This window comes from Sphaerodactylus townsendi, linkage group LG03, assembly GCF_021028975.2.
Source record: "Sphaerodactylus townsendi isolate TG3544 linkage group LG03, MPM_Stown_v2.3, whole genome shotgun sequence".
Taxonomy (NCBI): domain Eukaryota; kingdom Metazoa; phylum Chordata; class Lepidosauria; order Squamata; family Sphaerodactylidae; genus Sphaerodactylus; species Sphaerodactylus townsendi.
In genome coordinates, this window is record NC_059427.1 from 70,703,521 (window position 1) to 70,728,987 (window position 25,467).

At 41.9% G+C, this 25,467-nt stretch overlaps 1 protein-coding gene across 2 annotated transcripts in view; it reads right to left on the minus strand.

Annotated features, from left to right (window-relative positions):
* Nucleotides 1–25,467, minus strand: part of RBM6 (RNA binding motif protein 6) — an 80,900-nt gene that overhangs the window by 20,417 nt on the left and 35,016 nt on the right. For both annotated transcript variants that reach the window (XM_048491571.1, XM_048491570.1), the window contains exon 7: nt 1,845–1,919. In XM_048491571.1, the coding sequence (XP_048347528.1) occupies nt 1,845–1,919 (75 nt within the window). The remainder of the gene's footprint in view (nt 1–1,844; nt 1,920–25,467) is intronic.

Below are 25,467 nucleotides of genomic sequence, written 5' to 3' on the forward strand. Positions count from 1 at the left end.
CTATGGCATAAATTATACATTCTAGTGAGATTTTTGGACAGTGCCAACCCATAATGCTTAGGTAGTATTCAGACAGCAAAAAGATGGTATATCATCACATTAGTATTTTCTCCCCCTCCCCCCACAAGGGGCAACCAATCACATAGTAGTGGGGATGGGGATACATTAATATGGGGATGTCTTAGGTTTTTTCATCCTAAGTCTTAGATTGTTTTTCCCCTATTTATTGGAAGTCAGTTGGGAATACCAGTGCATTAACTTGCCCTTTAGGCTACAGGCAAGCTGCTTTGGATCATGACTGTTAAGAGGCCTTTAGCTGAAGGAAAGTTTGCTCCAATCTCCAAGTACTTGAATCTCATTGACAATAAATATCCATCTTGTCCAACTGTAATTCATTGGAGTTTTCTTTGTAATGAAACTTGCTAATAATTAAGCTCCATTAATAATTATGAAAATGCATAAACTAGCATAGATTCCTATGATCATTCTAACAAGACTAGAAACATATTTTGGTCATGTGGCCTAATAGAGAAGAATGGGAAAAATGATGTACACAATATCATTCCTCATATTGGATTACACATTCCTGGGAGAAACTTCTTCTAATAATGAAGTTATTACTGACAATAAGCAACAGACAGCAGCTATTACTTACATCTCTTTATAAAATATAGAACACTTGGTGGTAATACAGCTGTCTTATCTTCATTAGAACACTCCTAGAACTCTTATGAAAGTTTAGAATTTTAATACTAAGGAATTGACCCAGGAATAAGCTATTATTAGATTATTTACACCTCATCATTTAAATACTCAAGTTTACAATATTGACATAAATCAGTTAAAAACAGGTAACACAAGTGCTTGTTTTCTGGGCTGTGTGGCCTGGAAAACCCACAACAACCAGTTGAATCCAGCAGTGAAAGTGTTCGACAATACAGGTAACACAAGAATTAACAGAAAACCATAGGCTTTCTGGATTAAACGCTTTCAGATGACGGTGGAAGGCTTTTTAAAATGTATTCTTATTAAAGGTGAGGAAGGGTGCAAGTGTGAAAATTTTTTTCACACTTTTTATGGGAAGATGCCTGAACCCACTAAAAGTTTATTTTATTTTATTTTATTATTTGGACTTTTATACCGCCCCATCCCCGAGGGGCTCTGGGCGGTGTACAGCATAAAATATAATTATAAATATATTGTCGAATATACTTACTAAAATATATTTACTAAAACCTTTAAAACAGCGATAATAATAATAATAGAGGCGTCCGGCCAACCCCATTTTTAAAATTCTCCCCGGGGGGGGGGGGTGGCGAGTCCCAATAGATGATAGGCCCAGATGTAAAGAGCCAACTGGGGGGGGGGGGGCACCATTTCAGCGGCTGGTCCCTCCAAAGGCCCGGTGAAACAACTCCGTCTTACAGGCCCTGCAGAACTCATTAAGGTCCCGCAGGGCCCGGACAGCCAGAGGAAGGGTGTTCCACCAGGCCGGGGCCAGAGCCATAAAGGCCCTGGCCCGTGTGGTGGCCAGCCGCATCATTGAGGGGCCAGGATTATATCAAGATTATATACATTCTTTCCCAGATTATGATCCTAGTAGTATTTTTCTCCTTACATCAATAGAATGCAGAGTTGTGGGAAGTCTTATTTAAAAAAAAACCTGAAGCCCAAGCAGCTTACTTTGTCCACTTGATAAAGGGACAAGGGGAAGTCAACCAGAAAGCTTGAAATTTTCCCCCTGGAAGTGATTATTAGACAGACCCCAAAGCATTCAATGACCTGTTTAGTTCTAGACTTTGCCATGACCCTTTCTGAAATAAATTATGTTCCCGGATACTCACTCGTTTGCAGCGCCAGAATTGAAGGGATGGAGTGTATTCCAGAGTCACAGGCTTACCACCTATCACAAGTTTTCCCTGTTGGTATAAGAAAAAGACCAGGAAAAAAGATCAATATGTTGAACCGTAAGATAAGCATGGAATAACAGAAGCATTATTATGGCAAAACCATCTAGCTCATTTAAACACCAGAAACATCACAAATGAATGAAAATGCTAAATTGCAGATTAGCGAAACACTTTCTTTGAGTTTACAGGGAAAACTCATACCCTTAATTCTGCAAAGTAGAACAGGCCGAACAAGGAACCATTTACTACAACAAATATGAATAGGGAATCTATTAATTTTCTGTGGTATGTGCCTTACTGAACATGAAAATAATTAAATTAACTTTTTGAGGGTCAGAAGGGACTCAGGGGAGGGGAATATAAAAAGGAACCATGATTATCAGTGGATTCTGCTAATGGATCACAAGGTCCAACCCAGAAAATATCAAGTTTTAATTTGAAGTCTACAAATAGGCTTTACTCAGAGCCTCCAAATACAAATAATTGGTAGGAATATCCATGCTATGTGAACTTTGTCCTACAATTCTAAAGCCAACTACATTTACACATACTACATTTTATATAGCAATAATAGATAACTATCAATGTGTAAACTTGTATCCATATTCTCTTGATTCTCCAAACCATACTTCAAAAGTAATGTCATGGTTTCCTGCAGAATTTTGATTGTTCATCAAACCTGTGCTCAATTTATACTAGGAAAATGCACAAAAAGGATTGGCATTTTCCTTACATCTTCAACTTTATGCTGTCTTACCAAGAATCGAAGTAATGCATAACTTCTTGCCTTCTGTGTCAGTTCACTAGACTGCACCAGAGTAGGTGAAGACTCCATAGACTTGTGCTCAGACTCATGCTTCATATGCTCAGTTCCATTACTCATAAAATGTTTTGTCTACTTCCCCTAAATAACTCAACACTGCTTAATTTAAAAATCTCATGGCAATAGCTCAAACACTTCACAGCATATGTCACCAAAAACAGATCACAAAGCTGAAGATGAAAGTGCGTAGAGTTAACAGAATGGAAAGGCCATCCATAAAATAATATTGATGCAATATGCATGATGTAATCCATAAAATTTTGATTAAAATATAAATTAACTCATCCTCCAAATAAACTCTTAAATTTACATAATTAAAATACAAATTCCAAAAGGCAACTGTGTCTTGATGTCAGTTTCACAGACTAATTTTCAATTTAAAAAAATTATATGCCAGCAATCAAAAATACCTCATAAACATACAAGATTTCCTCAAAATCTAATTAGTTCTACAACGAATGCTACAATTTTGCTGTATCTTGATCCACTTGTTTCAGCTTCCAAATCTTACAGATTCATCTTATCTTACTGAAATTATTCCACTACTTTAGTTGTTTCCTTATATTTTGCTGCATCTTGATGTGTTACATCTTACAGTGCTATCTTACCAATATTATTCTACTAGTTTATAGTTCTTTTCTTGTATTTTCTCCTAGACCATCCAAAGGACACATAAAAGAGAAGCACTACTCCCTGTACTCTCCTGATTATTTCTGAGAAAATACTTATCACAAGAATCACCTAAGACAGCCAAATGCAAAGAGAAAGAATTCAGAGTTGTATAGATGCATCCCTCTAGACTTCTAGGCGCAGATAACAAGCATCAAAACCTCCAAACATTTTGCTCACTAATGCAAGTCTGAAGACCAATTCTACTGCCTCTATGGCATTCCTGCTCCCTCACCCACAATGTCACAGGCTTTACAGCCTGTTCACTTGTTTGTTTCCTATCACTGACACACAAATGTTTCTGTTTCTATGCCTCATGCAAAGCTTTCCTCTCAGTCAAATCATCACTTTGATTCTCTCATAGGAAGCACACTATTTTATCTTTGATCTTTCTCTACCCAAAATGCTCAGGAACATTCTGTGATGCCACACAACTACTCAGGCAATGGCTAGTGAGTTTTTAACATGTACTGTGCAACCAAATACAAAACTCCCAACAACATCAAAGAAGAATGAAGATAAAAGTAATATATCATTTTTTTCTACAAAAAGACTCATTCTTGTTTGTATAATCTTAATTTTTAAAACCAAATGAAGGCTTAATTTTTAGAATAATAACTTTTCAGATCAGTTTTACAGTTATATTTGAAAGTCACTGATTTGGTTATACTATTAAAAATACACAGATAATTATGAAATTATTACAAGGTGAACTATCTCCAGTTTCATCTAGGCCAACAGGCCTTGCATTTCTTTCTTGCAGTATTTGCATTTTGCATGCATGCCTGCCTTACCCACAGGTAGAGGAACTTCAATAAAATAATCCCAAAATGCATTTATATGGCCTGCTACCATTATAGGTTTTTTCATCCAGGAAGAGAATATGATAAATCTCAGGCTACATACACTAAGATCAGAAGACTTGTGCAGTAGTTTGCTCAAAAGGTTTCACTTTCATTTTAACGGCCTGCCCCTCCCTCCTCACACTTAACTTTATTCCACTCCATATGCTCTTCTATTCATTGAATTTCTTAGCAAGAGGTAAGGGGTTGATTCTGTGTAGAGATTTGCAAGGGAGCAAAGAGATAATGTCTTCTCAATTCTGTATATTTACTTCATAACATTTTTACTGTGAAGAAGCGACATGTTATCTCTGCAGACACAAATTCAGTTTTGAGAACTTCAAAATGAAGCATCTGTGATAGTACCTTCTAGTTAGAAAAATTGTCCAAAATAATCCTACAGAAACCTCTGGAAGAGCACGTCTTTGTGAATGGATTAATTGAATTCATTTACCCAAAAATTTACACTCTTTTGCTACATAATTAAAAACTAATTCCTATTTCATGATGCAATGTATAGATCTTTGGACTATAATGTATGTTAAACAGAAAACTATTTAAACTCTCTTTAGATAGATTTTCCCTTAAAAAATATCTAAATGGTTGATTTTTTAATCCACCCTGATCAGTGTAAATGTATTTAATGAGCCTTTTAACAGGGTATCCTAAGTTACTATTCAGAACACACCAAACAAAAGCTGAAACCCCTCCCCCCCTTTTTTTCTCATTCTGCCTTCTAAAGCAAACAAACCTAATGGAGACAGGTCAAACATTGCTGTTCCTGGTAAATCTGAATTTTTTTAAGTTTAAAAAGTTTTATTTAAATACACAAAATTAACATACAACATGAACATTCATGCAATTTGTATGGAGCTTACTGTTTAAATTTATATTTTTGGACTTACATTAGATGTTCAATATATCTTAATATCTAATAACATATTTATTGTGAAGCATATATTTCCTAAGTATTTCTTCTATTTTGATTTAATTCTGTTATTTATTTTCAACTACATAATTTAAAAAGACATTAAATTTTTCTTGAAATCCTGAAATTGGTCTGTTATGCATAAAGTATGTTAGTTTTGTCATAATTGCGTATTTGGTTAATTTACTCATCCATTCATTCAAATCTGGATATTTCTCTGCCTTCCATTTTGCTGCATGTTATTCTTGCTGCCGTTATCATGTTCTTGAATAATTCGCTATATATTGTTGGGACTATTGCTTGGTAAGGTACTTAGAAGCAATTTCAGATTTGTCTCAAACTTGAGTTTTAATATCTTTTGCACTGCATTATGTATATCTATCCAAGATTTTCTTGAATGTCCCCCACATAAGCTAAAACATTGCATTTGTGTTCTGACATGTCCAGCACTTCCTGTTATAATCTTTGTTAGCTTTAGCTTTATATTTAGGTATAATATACCATCTGAAAAACATTTTATACCAATTCTCACTTAATATTTGACATTCTGTAAACAATTTTAGTTCAAAAAAATTTTTTCACTGACTAATGGGTATGTTTTCTCCAAAATTTGGCAACCATTTTATTAAGTAATCTTAACTTGCTCAGTTCCACTATCCTATTGCAATAACATTTTAGAAAGTTTTCTTAATAAAAAACTTGAGTCTCCTGTGATTAACTGCTCAAAAGTTGTCTTCCATCTAAAATGGCCACATTCTTTGGTTATTTGTTCTCTCAATTTGATACCATTTAATTATATAATAACCACAAATATTCTTTCCTTCATCTTTGACTACTTGCCAGGGTTTTATTTTTCCTAGATGAGGGGTCTGCAACCCGAGGCTCTGGAGCCGCATGCGGCTCTTTCGTCCTTGTACTGCGGCTCCATGGGGCTTGGGTCCTCTCAGCCTCCTTCAGAGAATCGCCCTAAGAGTTAATGGGAAAGAGTCCCCGTTCCTAGAGAGGCATAGCCCGAGACAGCTATCCCAAGCCACGTCCGGCTTCCCTGTCCGAGCTGCCTGGTTGGCTGGGCAGAGCACCGCTGGTGGATCCTCTTGAACAGTTGAGCGACAAAGGGCGGGAAATGGGAGGGAGTTGCAGGAGCGCAGATTTTCAGCGCAATCCTAACCTCAGTACGCCCCTCCTTGAATGGGGGGTTAGGGGTCGATTCTTCTTTGGGTGGCCTCATTTTCCCCTCCCCTGGGTCCTTCTTGGAGGGCGGGACCACATGGGGGACCCCAGCAGTGCCACCTTGGGTTGCAAACTCCCCCCCAGCAGCCCCGCTGAGCTCTAGGGGCTTTCCTGGTGGATGGCAGCCTGGCTGAGTCCAGGTGAGAAAGACGATGTCAGGTTTTAAAGCAGTTATTACCTGCAGCCCTGCAAGGTTGCACTCGTCAGGGCTGTTTGATGGGGACGCGGGGGTGGATGGGAATTGTTTGCTTCTGCATTGCCAGGGAGGACAGGAGCACATGGGGAAAGTATTGCACATGGATCTTGGAAGGTTTACTTCTGAGTAAGCCAGTGGAGGGTAAGCTTGTAGATCATGGAAGGGAGGAAGGCCGGGATCATCCTCAGCCATGGTTGTTGCGGGTTGCCAACTCCCAGCAGGCAAATCCCAGGACATTTGGGGGTAGATTCTCAGAAGCTGTGGCTTTTGGGACCAGGGTGGGGGCCATGCTCAGTGAGGAATATGGCTGTTCCCCCTCCATGGCAGACATGGAGGTCTGTTATTATTTTTTAAGAGTTCAAAATGTTCAAAATGTGTTCTTTACATAAATAAAATGTAATGTTCTCTGTAGCACTTCATGGATTTCATAAGCAACACACTATAATTGTTTATACAAAGCGTAAAGGTAAAAAAACAATATATACAGTGTTATCTTCATTTTAAATGTCAAAAAGTATTTGTAGCTCCAAGTGTTTTCTTTTCCATGGAAAACGGGTCCAAATGGCTCTTTGGGTGTTAAAGGTTGTTGACCCCTGTCCTAGATTGTCCGACAAATTCTTCTAAGTTATATAATTGATTTTCTTCTTTGCGCTGTCATCACTGTAAACATCAAATAGAGGTGACAATGGTGCCCTTGGACTTACAGCTGCACCCAACAAGCCGGCTGTGGTGCTGAGCTGCCCCACTGCTCCCAAGGAGCTCTGCGCTGTGGGAAGACTTAAAATGAAAAAAAAAAAAAGCCCCACCACCGTGAAGTCCCCATTTGGTCTTATGGATTTATGCGATCTTTTCAGTGATGCAAGTCCAAAGCCCTGGCCACTGGCACAAGAGAAGAAATAGCCAGGAGAAAACTATCATTGGCTTCTCTCTCAGCCATGCTTCTGGGCTGCCTCTGATGGCAAGGGAGCAGGGTCGCTGGTGCCATGGCTCATGCCACAGCCAGCACCGCATCCTACCATTGGGGAGGGCCATGAAAGTAAAATAATAGCCACATGCACAGTGAGAGGTCAAATCCACCAGCATGTCTCCATGCAGGTCCCACCGGCAGATTCCACCTCCTTTGGATGGGATTGTTTTTTGATTTCTAAATTGAAGCCGCTGTCTTCACAAACCACCTCTGAAAATATGCCTTCCATGTTAAGTTTTAATTGTTCTTAATTACTTCTTAATCCACAGATGGATTTTTAAAAATATCAATTGTTTCCAGTTTTACATTCCTCCAATTAATAATCCACTCTGACACCCAGACTAGTGTGGCAACTTGCTGGTACAATTTAATGTTTGGTACAGCTAAATCTTTTTCCCATCGTCTTTTCCCATCTTGTTTTAAAATTTATGCTTGGCTAATCTCTGCTCTGAATAAAATTGTTTATACTGATCTGCTGTTTTTTTAAAAGTGTGTACATAAATTGTTAACATTTGGAATTTTAAAAAACCCACTGGTAAAGTGGAATTTAAATTTATATTTTAAAAAACACTGGTAAAGTGAATATTTAATTAACTTTAAATATAGATTCTTAACTACGAAATTCTAAGAAATTCTTAACTTTCCCCATTTTTGAAGATCTTCCTTGATATTTCCAAGTATTTTGATAATTATCTTTGTAGAGATTATAATTTTGTCCTGTTAAATATATTCCCAAATATTTTACTGGTTTTTAGCACCAACACATTGCTTTCATCTCTTCTTCTTTTGTATAAGTTGGTGTTAATAACATTATCCTTGTCTTCTTTTTATTCAGTTTTTTATCCAGAATAAGTTCCAAATCTATTTATTTGTTCCATTGTATATTTCAAAGAGATACTCATTTTATTACTGAAATAACATACTCTTCTTTTTTTATTCCAGAGATTCTTATATTGTTTAATTTTTGTTGCTAGCATTTCCATTGCCAGAATAAATAATACCAGTGATAGCGGAAATCCTGGCCACGTTCCTTTTGCTATTTCAAACTCTTTTTTTTGCATTAAAGATCCATTTACTAAAATTCTAGCTTCATGAGTAAAGTTGACTAATATGAGTAAAGTTGACTAACTAATATACCACATGGTGATTTATTCTGGGTTGCATATTTTAGATTCATTCTAAAAACTTGTCCAATCTTTGGGAAGTCACCTTGCACCCTCAAAAAAATCTTGCATTAATTTTCAAAATCCTCTCAGTCCAAATCTCCAAATTCTTCTGGAATTCCACTAAAACATAAAGTGTTCCTTTTAATTCCAGGAGTGCAAATCTTCGACCTCTGCTAAACAACTTGGTTGCAGATCTTGGACTATGTCAAATTCTTTTAATCTTTTTCTTTGGCTGTGATTTTTTGAATATCCAACTTAGTTTCTTGTTTTTTGGTTTATTTCCTGTAGTCCGTATGCTATCTCAGTTCTTATTTTTTGTATGTCTTCCTTTATTTCAACAATATTCTCTTCCATGCTTTTGTCTGCTTGTTGTAATTAAGAGGTTTTTATTTTCTTGTTTTATTCATCAGTAATATCTTGTGTTCTTTTGCCTGTTTGCTGTAATTGAGCTAAAATATTTTTATCTTGTTTTAACTCTGCTGAAAGAGTTTAAATGTTGTGAGACAGATGATGTTATGTTCTCAGATCATCTACTGAGCTGTGTTCTTCCTTTGTCCCTCTGGTCCTTGTTGCCATCTTTTTAAATCTGTTTAAATTTTCTCCATGATTTTTCCATATAACCATATAATCACACAACCATATAATCAAACAAATTAATATTTTATAAAACAGTCATTACCTTTTTATATAAACAATCATTATCTTAACTGCAAACCTTATAGTTAGTAAATATTAATATATATTATTTTATTACCTTGGGCTCTAGGATATAAAATACAGTGATAGAAGATGTACGATATAGCTTTTCAAAATAGTTATGAAAACTGAAAAGTCCACAATGTTTATGGTAACATAAAAAGATAGTGTTGTCCAACTATAAATAATTAAAAGAGCACTTTTTTCTCTTCTTCCCACTTAAAAAAAAGAATTGTAACACCAAGAGAACAAAACAGCAAATGGCAGCAAATATTTTTCTTAGTCCAGTTTCAGTATATTACAAGCAAGCTTTTACTTTAAGAAAAATAGTCAATTTTTAAAGGGGAAAAAAGATGGGAAAATGATAAAAACCACTCGTTTCACTTCTTTTGTCTTCGTTAACTTATCAACAATATTTGTAAAAGTTCCAAAGATGTTTATAAAGCCCAGTAATAATTACTTTTAAACAGATAAACAGATGAATAGAGAAAAGCCCAGTCAATATTTATTTGCTTCTTGTTTTGACAAGTCTCATATTCTTAATAATGGAATAAAATCTTTTGTAATCCCAGTAAAGATAAAACAGACAGAACAAGTCTCTCTTTTAAAAAAAGCCACTCTGGTCTCCATCCTTGAAAATATCTTAATTGAAAAATGTAAAACAAAACAGACATTCGGTGTATTCAATCTTCCTGAATATGTTTCCATAATATTTTGGATTTACTCCTCTTTAAATTTAATTAATTCACATATCATTAATCTTGCCAAAATAAAATGGTGGATTATCTCTAGTCCTGTAAATTAGGTCCAAGTAGTCTCTTTATAATACCAAAAAGATGAAGGTCAAAATACAGTTGAGTGTTACTTAAAGCTATTAGTTGAAGTTCTCAGATAGTTGATAGTAAAAGTAAGTTCCATAAAATATATAGTACAGTTAATTGGAGTCAGCAGACTTAAACAACAGATTTTAGCGTGGATCTCACTGACATTCTCCCATGTCAGTACTGGTGTTTTCAGCACTTCAGGAGACAAAGGCAGTCCTATACTCTTCCCAGGCACTTGTCACTGGAGCCCTTATAATAATATGGTAGGAGGCTGGAGTTATTTTCAACTCTGCTGGCAAATACCTTTGATGTAGAAGAAGAATGAAAGCACATAATAATTGTAATTTACAGTCAGTCACCATCTTGGCTCCCCCAGGACCTCTCAAATCTTAAGTGAGATACTTGCCCAATAAAACTCCTTCACTTACACTAAGGTCTAAATGGTAAGAATATCTAAATTTGTTTCCTAGGAAGATAATTACTGAACAGTCTTCATCTCCTTTTAAAGAACCTGAATCCTGTCCTCTGTAAGTTGGTACCTGCATCTTCAAACTCCTTTTCCAAGTCCAGAATACGGAACCTAGGTGGATATTCGGTTGGATTCCAGTTGGAATAAAAACTCAGGACCGCTTGTTCATACAACAGATTTTACTGGTCAGATTACATCACATGAAATGTTTCTCAAATACTATGACTACTATTCTAACAATGGCAACAGTCTTGTATAGTCTGACTGTTATATTCTTTATATACACATGTTCAAAGTCTGATGATCCAATTCAGTTTCTCAGATTGAAGATCACAGCAGCTTGTTCCTCTACATATTCTAAATGGAAGGTGGGTGCCAACCTGGAAACAGTTCACCTCCTGCAACACAAACATATTGAGCAATAATACAGATATATTATCCATTGAAATATATATTTAAAGTTACCTTAGTAACAATTATAGTTACTACTTACCAGACTGCAGTTACCAACATCAAGCTTTTCTTTGTTTAAAAGAACTGCTTAATAGTGGCTGTGTTACCAATGCTGTATTGACTTTGAATCCCACACTTTTAAAAAAGGTTATAAGTTTTATTAATCACTTCACCAACTGCTTGCCATAGAGAGAAACAGCCTAAGACACACAGGTTTTCATTATTTCTCTGTTCGTTGACTTTGTAAAATCATTTTCTATTTTTTGATATCAGGCAGTCAATCTGAGGTCTCTGAGGACTTTTTTTAAAAAAACTGGAAATTTTAATTACATTAACATTTTATTCTTTTATGAGCTTATCTCTCATGTTGTTTTTCATTCCTATTTACGCAATCCAAAAACAAAGCGAGCCAAAACAGAGTATGCTTATTACACATAAGATACAAAGAATCTCATAATTATCTTCCAGTGAAGCTGTGAAATTGAAATAATGGTACCTCCATTACCCACAGCAAACGTCCTGAAAGTCAGGAAAGTTTTAGAAAGTTTAGGATGTACTATGAAAGTAAGCTGTTCAAATAACAAAAGCCAAAGTTTCATAGACAGGTAGCAAATCATTTGGCATTCCTCCAATATTTCTTTCATCTCCATCCTGTGTACACAGGTTTCTAGTCGCAAAATTAATTCTTGGAACAAAGTTAGTCTAAAAATATAAGGACATTTGACACTTCCAATTTAAACCCATGTTTTCAGATTCCTCTATCTGATTTTTCACCCACTAAAATTCTTTGCACAATTTAGTAGTATAAATGTAATTCTAGAAAACACAATAAAGATAAAACAGAGAGAGAGAGAGAGAGAGAGAGAGAGAGAGAGAGATGGATCCAAAGCCTTTCACCAGCAGATTGCTGTGTGCGATTTTCACTGATTTCCCCCACCCAATGCAGACTCTCCCCCCCCCCCCCAATCATATCCAGTGTTGCTCCTAGAGGTTCCCTGGTTTGGGGGTGGGGGGGCTGTAGCAGGAAGGTGAAGCAAAAAAGCTCACTTCCACCTACAGCAATTTCAATTCAACTCATTAAAACAAGTTTCTACTTCTAATGGCTGAGGAAGCGCATAAATATCATCCAGAGGCCGCTATCTGACTGTAAGGACTCATTCTGACTGGCTGGGATTGGGGCACCCAGTTAATTCGATGGGTGGAGAATTCTGGTCAGGAAAAAAATGAAACACTGCTTCATCCAAATTATGGTGCTCAATGTTCAATAGTTGGGATGCCCATAAAAGTGAATTAGGAAATTCATGGATGCAGCTCCTCACATTGATTACAATATTCACATCATTGCTTTCTCCATTAGGGAGACCCAAAGTAGCTCAAAACAAAAGGAAGATAAATCTCAGCCGAGTTCTTCAGTCTTGTGAATAAACAAAGCTTGCATGTTCTGGTCAGCGCAGCTCTACGAACAGTGGGATTGGAGCACCTTCCTTATGAGGAGAGGCTGCAGCGTTTGGGACTCTTTAGTTTGGAGAGGAGACGACTGAGGAGGGATATGATTGAAGTCTATAACATTATGCATGGGGTAGAAAATGTTGACAGAGAGAAATGTTTCTCTCTTTCTCACAATACTAAAACCAGGGGGCATACATTGAAAATGCTGGGGGAAAGAATTAGGACTAATAAAAGGAAATATTTCTTCACGCAACGCGTGATTGGTGTTTGGAATATGCTGCCACAGGAGGTGGTGATGGCCACTAACCTGGGTAGCTTTAAAAGGGGGTTTGTACAGATTTATGGAGAAGAAATGGCTACCAATCTATGGCTACCAATCTTGATCCTCCTTGATCTGAGATTGCATATGCCTTAGGAGACCAGTTGCTCAAGAGCAGCAGCAGCAGGCCATTGCTTTCACATCCTGCATGTTAGCTCCCAAAGGCACCTGATGGGCCACTGCGAGTAGCAGAGTGCTGGACTAGATGGACTCTGGTCTGATCCAGCAGACTCTTTCTTATGTTCTTATCTAGAAAAATGATTGATAAACATGAAAGAAACTATGTACACCAGTGGACACAACCAACTATACCAGGTATCAAAGCTTAGAAATAAAGTTACTGCAGCTCCATGCAAATTCCACCCTTACATGCCATTCCCAGTGTCATGGTTTTCAGCTGGCATCCTGAACATTCATGTACAAAAGCCAGAAAATGGACAAAAACAAGTAACTGTTTAATGTGCAAACAGGCATGAGTCAAAAGCATTATGTTGAGAGGTATCCCAAAGCTTCATGGAATACAATTTCTATTTTCAGACGTATCTACAATTTGAGTTCTTCGCTATACAAGCCAAAAAGCAAACAAGAAAATCCCACACAATATTAGAGGACAGTTCACATTTACTCAGTATTATTCCATTCTGTTAACTAAGATCATACTGCCATCTTAAGTTAAATACATGCAAAAGCAAAATGTGCATTGCGGCGAAGTTGCTTAATTTCTTGACTGTGCCACATCTGTCAGACCTTGCCAAACTTTATATTCCATAGGTTGGAATGTTCTTCCTGCCCACTTTCTTCTCAACATATATTCATTAAAATGTTTATATTATGCTTTTAAACCCCACCATGGCTTAAACAAGTCACAGAAGCAATAAACCCCTGAACAACAATAACAAAATTACATGAAAAACCAACCATTTTCCAGTAACTGATTACACCTCTTCCTGGATTCCACTGAAAATATTTCCACAAAAGAGAAAATCCTATCACAGAGGTATAGCAGTTAACCAAACAGCTCAATCAAATGTTTGCCTGAAAAGACGCTTTAACCAATCTCTCGATAAACAATGAGGTGCAGCGGTTAAGAGAAATGGACTCTAACCTGGAGTTTGATTCCCCATTGCGTGCTGATGTGCAGAGGGCTCGTTTAATACAGTAACTCAGCTCCACTGGAATGAAATCAGCCGCAGCCCATTTTATTAAACAAGGAAGGAAGCTGGGCCAGCATAAGGGGCATATCCAAGCCACCGGGCAGCAAGCCTACTGAACCTGACATTGTCCCCAATCCCAGTGTTGGTGAATTAGGATAGCAAGTTATTAGGTGCCACCTGAGCGCCAGCCCATTAGGTGACACCCCTTCCTGCCAGGGGTAGCGGGCTCCTGAGCAGAGCTTCTGTGGCTTGCGTTACAGAGTCCACACCACCCCTAGACCTCTTATTAAGGCCTCCAGCTGAGGGGAGTGCATGTTCCGCCTCCCCAAAAAGGATGTGCCCGTATGCTCATACCTGCCACTAAGCTGGACCATACCAGCTCCTGCCAGTTTCCTGAGCTCCCAGCCACTGAATCAGAGCATACCGTATTGCATGCAACCATATGTCCATGCCCCACTCTGATAGGTGTACACCATCGGGGCGAAAATATGCATCCAAACAATGGGAGATTTCAAACTGCGGTATGAACTCTCCACCCAACTCCCGTACCACCTGGGCTGCGGCCTTGCACACTTTTTGCCTGGCCCGGTCCACTTTACCCTGATTTCTGGCATCCTGCCATATCTGCCTTCTCAGCAGACCAGACCAAAACAGCCTCGCCAATGGCAGCTGCCGATGCAACTCTTGTAAGTCCGCAGAAATCTGGCGTGCCAGCAGAACACTCTTCTGTGCTGGGATGTCATTTTCCCCCAGCTGTATTACTATGGCATGAGGTGAACCAAACTGATAAACTGCATCCTGAACCAGTGGCAGCAAGGCGTCCCACTTCATGCCCTGGTAGCCGAGCCAGCGTATTGAAGCCTCCAGTCCTAAGTTCGAGCCCCATCCGGATCCTGCAGCATACATGCTGGCCCAATGGACTACGCTGTGACCTATTATCCACACGCAGGTCTGCTGGTCCAACGGTACTATAGGGAACAAATCAAAGCGTGAGATGAGGTCAGACATACACTCTATAGGCTAATGAGCACCAACAGCTGACGGCCCAAATTTGCTCTGGGGAGAGGCCATCACCAACTGCTGACATAGCCATCCTAATGCGGAATGAATGCAGGTCAAATTCCCAGGCAGGAAGCCCTGAAGCCACCAAGCATTGACACAGCATCAACACAAACTGAAATCGAGACAAGGGAGACCCACACTGGTGAACAAGAAGAGGGCCTGGTATTGCTGGCCATTGTACCAAGTACACCAAAGTCTCAGCAACTGGGCATGGGCACCCTTGGGCTGATGCTGGGAATAAAAATTGGGCTCCCTTACTGAGCTGGTCCATTTTTGAGCTGAACAACCAAATAGAAACACCACCATTGCCCGCTGTGACATCGACAAACCATTTGATGTTTTGGATGGCGCCACTAACTCACTGCAATGACAGGCACCCAAAAAAGGTCCACGTGAAGGCTGTGGGAAAAAGAATTCCTTCAAACTGGGAACAGACTTGGATACAGCCAATAAAGTTTGTAGCACCTCTCTGGTGATGGGTCGGTGGCCGTCTGGAGGCCTTGGGGAGGACTGGCGCCAACCTGCTACTGCTCTACGAGCTAAAAAGGAAGCAGTTGGATAGAGTATCCCTAGCATTTTACAAAAAAAGGAAAGTGCTGCCAAATGAATGCGTAGAGTACGAGGTGTGAAGCCCTGCATCTTCAGGTAAGCCAAATACTGGAGCAGGAGGCCTTCGGGAATGTCGGGGTAACCTGACAGGCCCCAAGGCAGCAGAAAGTAAAAAAAGGCACCCACTGCTCCTTCGTAAGAGCGCCAGGTTGCTGGTGCTAAGAACTGAAGGATTCCTTCCATAATCATCTGTGCCAAAATTCCAAAGGTGCTCTGGAAACACGTCTGGCTGCTTGTTGGCCTTGGGGGCTAAGAAGCAGAAACGGGCCTCCTGGCGACAAGACAAAGCATCAGCAATACTATTGGTGGTGCGTGGAAGAAAAGTCGCCTTAAAAGAGATATTATTAGTCAGGCATATCAAAACAAACTCCCAAACCAAACGCATAAGACTTTCGGAACGGCTGGACTGTCTGTTCATCACCCACATCACCACATGGTTGCTGCACCAAAAACCGTCTGAGCGGTCACAAAAGTGGTCCCTCCGGATGTAAACTGTGACCAATATCGGGAACAGTTCCAAAAAAGTCATGTCCCGTAAAATGCCCGTGGCAGACCAACTGGGAAGCCATTCACCCAAGCACCACTGGCTATTAAAGTAACGAGCCCTTCGGGGGAGGGCGGCTTATAAATATAATTAATTAATTGATTGATTGATTGATTGATTGATTGATTGATAATAAATAAATAAATAAATAATAAAAAACCGCGTTGTCCCCCCCATCCCCACAGTTGCACCAGTGTGGACTTGGAATTCATCCCCCAGTTGAAGGGGAGTTTGCCATAAAGAATGGACCAAGAACTGAATCCAAACCCACAAATTATAATGGACCATTCTAATGGACCAAGAACTGAATCCAAACCCACAAATCGTGCTTCAACTCTGAAGTGATCCAAATGTGGTGACGGGGAGCTGAACTAAACCAGTCAATGAACGTGTGAAGTGAAGGTGTCCTAATAGGGACTGCAATTTCCACAGCATGCTCTTAACTGTTCTTGAGAGTTGCCTCAAGAAAGCCCCAAAGCAAGGCTAGCTTATCGGGGAGGAGTGCAGAGGTTCCCACCTCGGTGTCCAATTTCACTCCCAAATACCAAAGGCCCCTCTTTCTTATCAGTGGCCAATGGGACCCCGAGTTCAGCTGCAATGTCCTGAAAGGCCCTTAAGCCTGCTAAACAGTCCGATGTTCCATGGGCCCACAAACAGAAAGTCATCCAGATAGTGAGTCACTTGAGCTTCAGGGACCCTGTCCTTCACAGCCCATTTGAGAAAGAAACTGTTTCAAAAGCAGCACAAGCCACAAAACAGCCCATAGCATGGCCTTATCAACGTACCAAAAACCTTCAAACTGAAAACTTTACAGGGAGAAATCAAACGGGTGTACAGCGAGAAGTCGCAAAGCCGACTGAATGTCGCATTTGGCCAATAGAGACGACCGGCACAACACTGGATTAACTTAACCATCTCACCTAATGTGGCGAAACAGACCGAGCAAACATTCACAGAACTCCCCTTTGGATACGAAATAGCTGAATCATCCTATACTCCCCCGGAGTCTTTTTCGGCACCATACCTATGGGTGAAACCCGTAAATTAGACAAGGGGGGTTCTGAGAATGGACCGGCAATCCAACTCAACGAGCACTCCTTAGCAATTTTAGCCATGACGACTTATGGTAGCTCCCTCACTGACCTGCGGTTAAGTGCAACAGTGGCCTCCCTGGAGCCGGAAAAGGGGATACGGAAGCCTAAGCTATAACCATCCCTAAATTATTCCGCCACCTCCTGCACCGGGCACCTAGCTAGCAGTGCGCATAGCAGGGGTAGCAGAACCAGTGTAGGGGCCAGAGACGGTAGCACCTGTGGAATATCAGGCCTTTTGAATGAAGAGAATCCTGCCCTGGCCACCACTGTCTCTCTTGGGGCTGCTGGAGTCAGTGTTCCGGAAGGAGCAAAAGGGCTGCTGGGAGGGCCCTTTGGGGCACTGCACCATTGTGTGAGGGCCATGACAAGCAGCGCACACATGCTCATATCAGCACTTAGGGTGCCTGCAACCTCCTTGGTTGTAGTCCCAGCACACCAACCTGGCTAACTTGCGTGGACCACTAAACCTCTTATGGCTTAAGTCACCCTGTGGCTTCACAAAACGATGAAAGGTGACCATTCACGTTTGGTCATGGATGAGGTCCCAGCACAACCTGCTCCAATGAGAAGCCCTGCTCCAAAAGGCCTCACCGTAGTCCATGGCAGACGCATCCCCAGCTAGGGTACGGGAGTGGATTTTTCAGGGGAGGTGAGTTGGCCATATGAGCTATGGGGTGCCATGCCCTTCAAGAGTAAGCAGGCCCTATCTAGATACTCAGTGAATGCTTGTATCCAATTATCAATGGTGCGATCCACCCCCCCCCCCCCAATTTTCAGTCAGACACTCCCTGGTCACCCTCCGAGCTTAAAAGGGCGAAAATGTCAACGAAGTATCCATCCAGCGCCCTTTCCCTGTTTTCTCGGGGGAGAATGCAGTGTAATAAGAATGCTGTCGAAGTGCCACCAGAAGCTGGGCAAGTTGCCTGTAAGCCACAGCTAGACTTCCGTCTCCTGGCAAGCAAAGGAAAGTGTTTGCCTAAGACCCAGAACTCTCCAGAGGCCTGTGCTGCGTCTTCACCTGCTGACTCACCAGATGAAGAAGTGCTGGGTGACCTTCTAGAGGACAAGCGACGCCGATAGGACCTCGACCTTCTGCGCTCGTTGTCCCTACCTCTGATGCTGTGGGGTCTGGGCCTGCCAGATGCTCCAGATGCCTCAACGCACCCCATCGGCCCAATAGCAGGTGTCCCCACTTCTGTCAGAGGGGATCCATGGCCACCAAGGAAGGCCCCGGAGGACCCCAACTAGTGGTGGCCCTCCCTCCCACGTACTGGGAAAGCTGCATTAGCAGGTGAGAAAGGCCCTGCAGAAATACCTCATTAGTTGGGGCTGACATTGAGGGACCTGCCCTAGAAAGCATAGTGAAAGCTGCCTCACTGTTAAAGTCAGGGCACTGCCAGAGATGAAAATATGATGGAGCGCCACCACCAATTGATGGATATGCTGGTGGAGCCACTGCCGCCTTTGCGGAGTAATGCATAAACGACATTAGCCTGCCCTGGCCAACTTATCCTGAAATTAAAGTGTAGGACTGGACCCCGCTCGGGCTATAGGTTGGCAACCTGTCCCTAGGCTAAGGAAGGTAAAACTGCAACCCCACCCCCTGCAGTTTATCTATGTCTGGAAATGGTCTTTCCAACCTCAGCTACCTATAGTCTTTTAATTGGGGAACCACAGCCCCTTGAGAGAGAAGCACCTGCGGGCCCTTGGTCCAGCCTTAACAAGGCCACTGCACTCAGCCCAAACCTTGCCTTACTAGGCAGCAGCCTGCTGGGCATGTAGGGCTCGTGACAGCGCCGCCCAGCCCACCCAGTCAGGCTCCCTAACAGGGTGGAAGGGGAGGAGAGGAGGTCTGCAGAACCTAGCAGGACAAAAGTGGCGCTCCGGTGGGACGTGAACAAGTTTGCAGCCATGCTTTGCGTCCTCCCCCCACCAGCTGCAGATGCCTAACAGGCCTCAGGGCCTTGTGGCATCACCCCCATTCAATGGACAAGCGCTTACTACTCACCCGCTGCCTCATAAAGAGGCCAGGGCCTGATCAGCATTGCATTTTATAGGCACGCCAACAGGCCCTGAGTCATATGACAGGTCCCCATCACGTGACCATCTGGCCTGGCCTGTGCACACCCAGTGGCACCAGGCCTGGCCTTTTCCTCGCCCCCTCTACAGCCGCAACGGCAGCGCTGGGTGAGTCCAGGGCTGCATTTTCCTGCACACAAGAGTCTGCAAGGTGACCTTGGACCAGTCAGAATTTTCTTAGAACTCTATCAGCCCATGAAAACCACCTCTGAACAACTCTTGCCTTGAAAGCCCTACAGGGTTGCCACAGCTGTAATGATGGCACTTTCCATCATCATTTGAACACTAAAAGAGAGAAGGATCAAGGGGGACAAGTATGTATTACTAAGGCCAGCATTCCACAGCCCCCCCTCTCAAATGATACATTTTATTGGAATGTACTTTATGTTGTGAGTTGTCTTTAGTACAATGAAAAGTGGAATACAAAGATTTAATAAAACAGAACTGCACAAATGATGAAAAGTTGCCCCCAAATTACTTTGAAACAAGTAAAATTATCCCACTGAGGACAACAAAGAATCATCATGCTAGTCACAGCAACAGCAGTACAATCAGCCATTCCAACATGTGCACTTTCACACAGACATATACACGTGATAAATATCTTGTAGAAATTTTGTGAACTGATAAAATACAAGTACAGCTATCACAAAATGCTAGTTGTAGATGCCGGCAAACTTCAAGAGAGCTAGAAACTACAACCTCAGCAACAAATCTAATAGTTTATATATCAATATATTTTAATTTAGATCCCATTTTCAATCACCATAAAACAATGATTCAGAGGCTTACTGTGATCATACATGCAAACCAGATGTCAAGAGTGTAGAACATAAAAGGAGTACAGGCCATTCGGCAAACCAAACAGTATCAGTGCCACCCTAGATGAAGCAAAGCACTACAGATGCTCAATTTGGCCATAAATGTATAATTGAAACAGCTGGTCCACAACTAAAATCACAGGCATTTTTAGTATACATTTTTCTATGTCTGCTCACCATTAGTGGCAATAATCAGTCAGTTCAGAGGTCAGTTCATTTAGCCTCTGCATATGTATCTACCTACTTAGTTGACTACTTCATGCACTAAAGCATGCTCCAATCCATGAAAGCTTATACCACAATACTACTGTTGGTTGTTAAGGTTTGTTAGTTGAGGCTTTATTTAAAGCTTTAAGCTTCAGACTAACACAAATACCTCTTGGGAATTTGTCTCCGAGATTCAATCATCTTTGCTGTACTTGTTCACATAAAGCCTTGACTAGTCACAGTTCTCACAGAACTCTCTCAGCCCAACTACCTCACAAGGTATCTGTTGTGGGGAGAGGAAGGGAAGGAGTTTGCAAGGCACTTACAGAAGAGAAAAGCGAACCATCAATCCAAACTTCTCTTCCACTGCTCTGAAGGTAAGAAAGTAATCTTTCTGCCTTTTTGCCACTTTCTCCAAAGAATGTGCTCATACTGAGTTTTGGCTAGATTGCCACACACTCCACTCACCCAGGTGCTAGTCCCATCTCTGCCATCAGGAGCACACATAGTGGTATAACGTCAGACCTGACTAAAACCAACTTGCGTATGTTTTGTATACCCACTTCACATTCTAAGTGAAATATAGGATTTCACCTATGCATACAAAACGTGGATTTGGCTCGATATATGCTGGCTGACGTTATAGGTAGAGCCTGCACACAGAGAAAGCCATGCATGAAGCCTGCGCATTGTGTGAAGCAGTCACTTGTCCCAGTATCTTAGTCAAAGAAAATGTATGACTGTTTGCCTTTAATCAGCTCCTCAGACAAGAGTTAGATTCTATCCATCTATAAGCACCTGAGTGGTATATTAGAGGTAATCTTGTGTGACTTCAGTGGATATCAGATATTGGTTATTTGGTTCATACAATCAAAACCCCACAAAACACAGATGGCAACAGCAGCACCAATGACATCAGCTGCAGCTTTGAGAGCTCTGTGCAGAGTCAGCTTGGCTTTTCTGCTCTGCAGCTCCCAAACTCAACCTGTACTACGAAATTGCTACTACACTGTCATCATGACCTAAGAAACCTTTGGTCTGAGTGAGCTCAGGACATCTTTCCCACAAGAGGAACTGCCCTTTTCCAGCTGCTGAATCCAAGGATGAAGAGCACATCAGTGTAACCTGCTCACAGTTTTTTCTAGAAAACATGGCAACTCAAGGGGATGGGAGCTGACCGAGGGGCTAGGAAGCCAGGCCTCAGTGACAAGGTGAAGAACACCCAAGGGTAGGTCTGGTGCTGGCATAGGCAGACAGCTGGTCAGGAGAATATGGCAAAGGACCTTACCGGTAACAGCTGGGCACAGCTGGCTGATACATGCTGCAGTTGTGCAGGGGAAAAGAGTTCCCTTTAGGCCAGCGGGGACAGACAGCCTGAAGGTGGAGAGTGATGAAGGAAGGGTAGGGCCAGTTGTTAAACCAGGTACTTAAGATGGTGGTACAGCATAGTTGGCAGGCAGCCAAGGACTGAGACGGAGCTGGGCATGCCAGGAATGGGACTGTATGACCAGCATCTGGAGAGCTGTCAGTTTTTAATTTCCCCAATAGGTCTAGAACATCATCACCCGTCACCTCAATTTGACTCAGTCCTTCAGACTCCCTTCCTGAAAACAGAGCCTTTGGCATTGGTATATGGTCCACACTTTCCCCAGTGAGCAGAGTAGCAAAAAAATCATTAGTCTTCTCTGCCATCCCCCCATTTTCTTTTAGCAATCCCTTTATTCCTTCGTCATCTAAAGGCCCAACTGCTTCGCTGGCAGATTTCCTGCTCCAGATATATTTTTTAAAAAAATTTGTCATGATGCTTTCAGCAATATGTACCTAGAATTATTGATTTACATGCCTAATTATTGATTTACATTTCTTTTGAACAGAGCTCTGTTCAATTCATTGAGGTGGACCTTCCACTTTTTAAACTGACAAAAAAAAAGACGCTTCTACTTTCTATAACTTCTTTGACTTGCACTGTGAACCATGTAGGCATCCTTTTAGACTTGGCAGTGTCTTTCCTAACTCATGGAATGCATTCTATCTGGCCTTCAATTAGCGTGGTTGTAAATAACTTCAAGCATCTTCTAGGGATTTGACTCTTTTGTGTTTCCTTTCAGCTTCCTTTTAACTATTCCCCCCATTTGTGTAACATTCCTTCTTCGAAATCAAACATTACTGTTTTGAAGTTTAAGACATGACATGAGAGCTGAACTTAATAGCATTGTGGTCACTGTTCACAACTGGTGCAACAACCTCTACATCTCTCACTGTTCAGAACCAAGCCCAGGTGACCAGTGCACAGTCATTTATGATGTCTCACAATCTACACTATGGCCATCAAACATGTTTACCTAGTCAATGGGAGGGTCAGTGAAGTCTCTCAGTATCATGTTATCTGTTTTAGTCATCTCCCTTATTTCCTTCTCCATTTTAAGACCAGCCTCCAGGGTTTGATCAAGTGGGTGATAGTAAACCTCCACTTTTAGGTAACCCTTAGGGGCCATATTTCCACCCATATAATTTCCATTAGAGTGTTAATTCCCCTCACGTTTGGCAGCATATTTGATTCTATAACAAATTTTGATGTACACAAATACAACATCTCCAATTCAACCTATCTCCCTCTTCTCATATCCTGCCCATAACACTTATATCCAGGGATGACTATATCCCATAGGTTTCCCCTATTCTTCCATGTTTAGATATCTACTATGCCTAAATTGTATTGAGCACCAAGCATTCTATCTCCCCATCTTGGTTCACAGACTTCTAGCAAATAGATACCTATGTTTCCCTCTCCAGCAACCCTTGTCTGCCTTGGCCCCGTAGTTACCACACATGGCTCTCCTTAGCCATCCTATCCTTACCCCTAAAGTTCTGTGCTCCAGGCTACATTGGTTCTGATTTTGTATGAAATCATCCCTTTGGACCCAGTTTCTATCCCAAAAAGTCTCTGAATGTCTTCCCCTGATTTTCCTCTGCCACCTTTTTGTTATTAATTGCCAGTAACCTGGTTCCCTTTTGGTTAAATTGAATGCTGTCTTCTTAGTACAGGTTCGGCTCGTCCTACAGAGTCCCCCAATGCCTAACTAATCTAAACCCTTCATCCCAGCACCATTTTCTCATCCATGCATTGAGACCCCCTAATCTAGCTTGTCCAGCTGATCCTGTCTGTGGAACCAGTAGCACTTCTGAGAATCCTAGCTTTGGGGCCCCAACTCCAGGCTATTGGTCTACTAGCCAAGGAAGGAGTCCCTTCTAAAGAATCACATTCCTCTTCAGACTGACACCTTCCAATCCTGAGTCTCACTCTCTACAACAGCAGGCTAACTCTAGCACAGAAGTGGAAATGCTCTGGTAAGTCACTGAAGGTCTTGTCCCCAAACCTCTCTCTCTGCCTCAACTTCTCCAAGTCAGCAACCCTAACCCCAAGGGAACAAACCTGCTCCCTGAGAGTCAACAGCTCCATGCATTGAGAGCACAATTTCCACCCAGTGGGTAGATAATCATATATGTGGCACTCTCTGCAAAACACCTAATAGCCCCTGCTGGCTTTCCACCTTCATAACTGGTTAGCTGTTTAAAAGTATCTTAGAGTAAAACAGGGTACTTACCTGACCTTGCAAGGATTTCTGTAGCAAGGATACAGCTGCATACCACGCCACTTGCTGATGTGGAGCTTGCATGTCCCTTCTCAGGAAATTCAGGCTACAGGGGTTATCCCATGCTCCGCCTTGACTTCCTGCAATCAACTTCCAAGCTCAACTCATTCAGTTCAGACCTGGTCCCAGACTGGTGGAACTCACTGTCTAGTGCAGGGGTCTGCAACCTGCAGATCCAGAGCCGCATGCAGCTCTTTGGTCCCAAATGTGTCTGACACATGGTTTGGATCCCTTCCTAGCCTCCTTTCAGAGAGTCACTGTAAGGGTTAATAGGGAAAGAGTCCCTGTTCCTCAGGTATGAGTCTGAGACACAGTCCCAAACCACTTCCGCTGCTTCCCTGTTCCAGCTGCCTATTATTGACTGATGACGGCATGACTGTGGTGGGGTGGGGTGGGGTGGGGCGGAGCACTGCTGGTGGATCCCTCCTGGAATAGGTTTTAAGGGCAAGTGTTTTGAGTGAGCCATGGAGTGCAGATTTTCGGTGCAACTCCCAACCTCAGTCCACCCCCCTTGAATGGTGGGTCAGGGGTCAACCCTGCTTTGGGTGGTTCTATTTCCCCCTCCCTGGTCCTTCTTGTATGGGAGGGACCACATGGGGGACCCCAGCAGTGCCACCTTGGGTTGCAGACCCCCCCCCCATCAGCCCCACTGAGCTACAGGGGCTTCTCCTGGTGGATGGCAAGCCTGTCATTGAGTCCCAGGTGAGAAAGATCGCATGTCAGGTTTTAAAGGAGATATTACCTGCAGCCCAAAAGGGTTGCACCTGCTGGGGCTGTTTGATGGGGAGGCAAGGGTGGGTGGGAATTGTTTGGTTTCTGTAATGCTGGCATGGGGGCAGGAGCACATGTGGGGAAAGCCTTGTACATGTGGATCTCAAAGGCTTCTACTCCAAAGCCCAGTGTGGAGGGTAAGTTTCTCTAGACCTTGGAAGGGAGGAAGGCCTGCACCTATTGCCAAGGTTGCTGCGGGTTGCCAACTCCTGGCGGGCAAATCCCAGGACATTTGGGGGTAGATTCTCAGAAGCTGTGGCTTTTGGGACCAGGGCAGGGGCCCAGTTCAGGGAGGGTCATATTGTCGACCCACCCTCCATGGCAGACATGGAGGTCTGTTATTATTTTTTAAGAGTTCAAAATGTTCAAAATGTGTTCTTTACATAAATAATTTTCTCTGTAGCACTTCATGGATTTCATAAGTAACACACTATAATTGTTTATACAAAGTGTAAAGGTAATACACACAGAGAGAGAGAGACAATGTTATCTTCATTTTAAATGTTAAAAAGTATTTGTGGCTCCCAAGTGT